The sequence below is a fragment of the Perissodus microlepis genome, chromosome 4 (assembly GCF_051167445.1).
Source record: "Perissodus microlepis isolate ML-2025 ecotype Zambia chromosome 4, ASM5116744v1, whole genome shotgun sequence".
NCBI classification, from domain to species: Eukaryota; Metazoa; Chordata; class Actinopteri; order Cichliformes; family Cichlidae; genus Perissodus; species Perissodus microlepis.
Window position 1 is genome coordinate 23831043 of NC_140464.1, and position 5413 is coordinate 23836455.

Sequence of the window (5413 nt, forward strand, 5' to 3'; positions counted from 1 at the left end):
TTTTGCGATACCGGCATTTCAGCGTCAGTGCCGGTCGGAATTTTGCAGTTGGCAGGCCAAGTCTGGTGTATTTATCTTTTTCCTTTTAATTTATACGATTTGTATACAAAATGCCTGGATATTCCGACAGAGATCGTGGCAGAGACAGGGATAGAGATAGAGGGTAAGTACATTATTTGATATGTTTAGACTTTATTTTTTTTAATCACCGTCTAGTAAAAAATGTCCAAAGGCTTTCATAGTCGAAAAAAATAACCACTCAGCTCAATATTGTAGTTTTTGTCGATGAAAAAACAGGCAGAATTTACCTGAATTAACAGAAAGTGTCTCGCTTTGGAAAAACAGGCTTTTGACCGGTATATTTCAAACCCAAGGCCTAGGCCGGTGAGAGAAGCCCGCTGTCGTTGTCTTTGGCTCAAGGCCTAGTTTGGCCTCGTGCCCTGGCACACCGAGTTTTCGTTAGCTTCAGGATACGTTAGCAAATTCGGAAGGAAGCAGGGAGCTAATTCAAAATGTTGGTGATCGGAATCGCTTGGCTTCGCGTCCTCGCTTTCCCCACCTTTGTGATTAAATCTAGCCTTTTCTGAGAAATGATTGTGGTCAGCGCGAGTGATGTTAGTAATGCTAACACAGCTGGCTAGTCGGCTTTTCGCCATGTGGTAGCTTGAATGCGGATACAAAATGCCGGCTTTTTCGCCCCCTCTTTGTTCCTCTGCTGGCTGGAAAGTATATAGCAGCTATGTAATTTCAGAGAATGACGCAGTTTATAAGAAGTTTCCTATATTATAATAGTCGGTGCCTAAAGTGACAGCGCAAGTCGTATTTTTAATAATAACTGTAGGGAGACTGAGTGAAAAAAAAAACTTACACACAAAAACTACTTTATTAATTTCAGTTATGGCGGTGGGCCTCCTCGTTTCGGTGGAAGCCGTGGTGGTGGTGGCGGTGGAGGAAAGTTTGGCAATCCCGGTGACCGACTGCGGAAGAAACACTGGAACCTGGACGAGCTCCCTAAGTTTGAGAAAAACTTCTATCAGCAGCATCCAGACGTTGCCCGGAGGTCTCATGTACGTATGACATGTTTTGTAACGCCTCCCGACATGTGCTCTGCCCTGCACGTGTTAGAAGTTATGCAATTGGTTGTGACCACTGATCTTATTTTTCTTCACTCTTTGCAGCCAGAGGTTGAACAGTACAGGAGATCCAAAACAATTACAGTGAAGGGGAGGGATTGCCCAAATCCTATCATGAAGTTTCATGAAGCAAGCTTTCCCTGTAAGTTTGAAAACAACTTAGTGAAATGGTATTGCAAACAGGTTAAATTATTTCAGTTAACATTTGATTTCTTTCTTCTTAGCATATGTGATGGATGTCATCAACAAACAGAACTGGACTGAACCTACACCCATCCAGGCTCAGGGCTGGCCTCTGGCTCTTAGTGGCATGGATATGGTTGGCATTGCTCAGACTGGTTCTGGCAAAACTCTTGCTGTAAGTTCAGTATTTTTTTGTCTTTAAACAAATTGCAGCTTTAATCACCTGAGCTGACCAGATGATTTAATATTTCCTTGATACATTCCTTACCTATGAAACTGTTTTGACTTGCAGTATCTGCTGCCTGCAATCGTTCACATCAACCACCAGCCTTTCTTGGAACGTGGAGATGGTCCAATTGTAAGTAACGACATGCTTTCCTTATGTGTGTGTTAGCTTCAGTACTGGCTTGAGTAGGGGTTTTCGTGTTTTCTTTCTCAGTGTTGAAGTTGTGTAGCCTCCCAGAGCCATTTGTAAAAAGCTATTATCTTCCTCTAACAGTGTTTAGTGCTTGCCCCGACCCGAGAGCTGGCACAACAGGTGCAACAGGTGGCCGCTGAATATGGCAGAGCATCTCGTCTAAAGTCCACCTGCATCTATGGTGGTGCACCTAAAGGACCCCAGATTCGTGACCTGGAAAGAGGTACTGTTGCTTATTTTTAGTTTTTAGTTTTTTTGGGGGGGTGGGGGTGGGGGGGTCAAGTGCTTACCCTGTATAGTTAAGATGTTAACTTCTCATTATTACCTTTAAAGGTGTGGAGATCTGCATTGCCACTCCAGGCAGACTCATTGACTTCCTGGAGGCAGGAAAGACCAACCTCCGTAGATGCACATACCTTGTGCTTGATGAGGCTGACAGAATGCTGGACATGGGCTTTGAGCCACAGATTCGGAAAATCGTTGACCAAATCAGAGTAAGTTTCTGCATATAATTTTTTTTTTTTTTTTTTTTGCTTTCCAAGCAGACTTGTTGGAATAAAGTGATTCCCTGCTAGACATGTAATGCGTTGCAAATTTTTTATATTTGCAGCCTGACCGGCAGACTCTGATGTGGAGTGCCACTTGGCCCAAAGAAGTTCGCCAGCTAGCTGAAGATTTCTTGAAGGAATATGTTCAGATCAATATTGGGGCACTGCAGCTCAGTGCAAACCATAACATCCTGCAGATAGTGGATGTGTGCAATGATGGCGAGAAGGAGAACAAGTGAGTAACTGTTCTATAGTAAAGTGCCAACTGTAAGGTGACAGGATGTGTTCCTCAGTTTTACTTACGGAGTGTCTGATTTCTTGTAGGCTCATTCGTCTGCTTGAGGAAATAATGAGTGAAAAGGAGAACAAGACCATCATCTTTGTAGAGACTAAGAGGCGGTGTGATGACCTTACCAGGAGGATGAGAAGGGACGGGTAAGTGTTAAAACTAAACTACTGCTTTAAAGTACTGCTTTTGCTGAGATGTAGTAACACAACTAAATTTGAACCCTTGTTTACTTTTAGATGGCCTGCTATGGGAATCCATGGAGATAAAAGCCAGCAGGAGAGAGACTGGGTGCTCAATGGTAAATTTAAACCAGTGGTTAAACTGAGATTCAGAATAAAAAGTGCAGATCATGGTTGAGTCTTACAGCGGTTGGTTTCTCTTTTCTAGAGTTCAAATATGGGAAGGCGCCAATTCTCATTGCCACAGATGTTGCATCCAGGGGTTTAGGTCAGTATCCTCCATGATGTGTTTAATACCTATATTGTACCTCTAAAAAGAGAGTGTATTTGCTTTCTTTAACTTTTCTGCTTCTTTCTGAGTTTCTCCCCTGGCCTTAAGGAGCAGTCTATGTGGCAGGGCCTTGGCATGACAAGCCCAGGTATCCAGAGGGGGAAGGAGGATTCTTGGAGGTGTCCCGACTGGCGAGGCACGGGTCTCCCAGTTGTGCAGATGTACAGAGGTGACCAGGCCCAAGTGCAGAATAACGCTCTGGCCTGCCTAAAAGAGGGGGAAGTTGAAGGACTCCCCATATGCTCATCTGTTCTCTGGCAATGGTTTGGACTGCTTCACACACCCAGGCTCTAACTCTCCCAGCTCGAAGCCCACCAACACAGCCTCTGATTGTCTTGCATTTGTTTGGGCATGGCAAGTCATTAGTCATATTAGACTTTTAAAGCATGGGTGGCTTAATGTTGCAGTTTCCTAAACTTCTGTCTGAAGAGCAGTCTGTCAGATCGGTCATACCTTCACCTCTGTAAAGACATGGCTACTGGCCCTTTTGGTGACAGTGGGACATGCTAGTTGGACAAACTTGGACAAAATCCAAGCTCACACTCCTCCCTCGCCTGCGTTTCAAAGTCATGTCGAGACCTGCCAACGAGAGACATTGTGATCAAGTGAACAGTGGGTCTGGAAAAGCTGAGAAGGGGTGCACTTGTAGACATCCTGCAAATGGGTTCAGAGCTACAGTTTCTTGCCAAGAGACGCACATGTGAGCTTTAAAACAAAGGTCTCATGTGTGCGTAACAAAGGGACCTCGGTAAAAGCTAGTTGAAGCACACTCGGAGGCAGTAGTGTGCATAGCAGCCCTACTGTGTAGCGACATGAGGTCACTTGACAATATGAGGGGCGTGTTCTGCAATGGGAATGGACTAGTGAATGCATACTCCAAGAATGGTAAGGCTGCTGATCCATTCTTTTTTGTGTGGTTTGGCAGTTGCTTAGCAGGGAAGGTTTTTATTTTCTCACTGGATTAGGAGCTAACGGAGTGTGCATCGTTTCTCTCTTCCCACCGTAGTCTCCCCGAGGATTATGTGTCTAATGCCAGTCAATTTGCAGCCTTTGTGGGTTAACCAGCAATCCCACCGTCATGACCATACTAACTTGCCCTCTTTTGTTTTTGATCCGGTTGTTGTGGTGGCGCCGGTGCACATTTTGTGTGCTGTCCTCTTTTTATGCCACACTGCAACATTACAGATGTTGAAGACGTCAAATTTGTCATCAACTTTGACTACCCCAACAACTCCGAGGACTATATCCACCGCATTGGCAGAACGGCTCGTAGCCAAAAGACAGGCACAGCCTATACCTTCTTCACACCAAACAACATGAGGCAAGCCGGCGACCTCGTCTCTGTGCTTCGAGAGGCCAACCAGGCTATCAACCCAAAGCTCCTCCAAATGGCAGAAGACAGAGGAGGTAAATCTAATTGGTGAGATACAAAAATGGTGATGAGTCTCTTTAACCCGCTCCTCCTTTCTTTTAAGATTAATTTCTTTGTCACGACTTGATCTTTGCATCAACTTTGAGTTTAAATTGCTTTCACTAAAACGTGTTCCTGTATCGCTTTTCTAATGTTGCCACATCTCTTTTTAGGTCGTTCAAGGGGAGGCAGAGGTGGTGACTATCGAGATAATCATCGAGATAGGTATTCCTCAGGAAGGCGCGATTTTGGCAATTTTAGGGACAGGGACAACAGAGGCTTTGATAATGGACCAGCTAAGTCTTATGGCATGAGTTCTCAGAATGGAGGCTATGGGGGCAACAACGGCAATGGCTTCAATGGAGGAAGCTACAATGGTAACGGACAGTCAAACTTTAGTAGTAACCAGACTGGGTCATTCGTAGGCCAGAACAACTTCCAGGGCCAGCAGTTTGGTGCTGGTAAGGCTGTTGCGCAGAATGGTGTGAGTCATCCCCCATTCCCCTTCCCCCAGGGACAGGCTCCGCCACCGCCGCAGCAACAGCAGCATCCTCCACCGTCACTGGTGCCGTACCCCATGCCTCCTCAGTTCTCACAGTAAACTTGTCGTACACTTGAAAGAAGTAATTTATTGCTTTTTGTCTGAGTTGTATACTTGATCCAGATTTTTTTTGTATTTACACAACAGGGTTACAACAACTCCAACCTCTGTCAAACCTTTTTAAGATCTGCAGTGCAGCACTAGTGATGTTGCACACATTTTTCCTAATGCTATTTAATTTGTTACATTCCTGTTTAGTTAAATTTTTGTACTAGGTAAATACAAATGTATCAGTTTTCACGTGTATCATTGAAAGTGATGTTAAGTTCCTTTCTTGAAAGTGCACTGCATGATCTTTCAAATAAACTCCTGAAAAGACA

General features: G+C 44.5%; 1 protein-coding gene across 2 annotated transcripts; it reads left to right on the plus strand.

Moving 5' to 3' along the window:
- ddx5 (DEAD (Asp-Glu-Ala-Asp) box helicase 5) lies at positions 1-5413 on the plus strand. Of its 2 annotated transcripts, none has more exons than XM_084926605.1 (13): positions 1-163; positions 896-1067; positions 1179-1275; positions 1358-1491; positions 1609-1674; positions 1816-1957; positions 2068-2228; positions 2345-2517; positions 2607-2717; positions 2808-2869; positions 2959-3018; positions 4267-4501; positions 4666-4812. In XM_084926605.1, the coding sequence occupies exons 1-13, from the start codon at positions 111-113 to the stop codon at positions 4691-4693; spliced, it is 1494 nt and encodes a 497-aa protein (XP_084782731.1). In that variant the 5' UTR covers positions 1-110; the 3' UTR covers positions 4694-4812. The 2 variants fall into 2 exon arrangements, with proteins under 2 accessions (XP_084782731.1, XP_084782730.1); XM_084926604.1 differs by having other exon boundaries at positions 2-163; positions 4267-4488; positions 4666-5413.

Bases quoted from the DNA above. Each gene is read 5' to 3' on its own strand.
- ddx5 (XM_084926604.1), top strand. From the start codon at position 111: ATGCCTGGATATTCCGACAGAGATCGTGGCAGAGACAGGGATAGAGAT. The intron at 2,229-2,344 runs GTAAGTTTCTGC...TTATATTTGCAG, and splicing joins AAATCGTTGACCAAATCAGA to CCTGACCGGCAGACTCTGAT. The intron at 2,718-2,807 runs GTAAGTGTTAAA...GTTTACTTTTAG, and splicing joins AGGAGGATGAGAAGGGACGG to ATGGCCTGCTATGGGAATCC.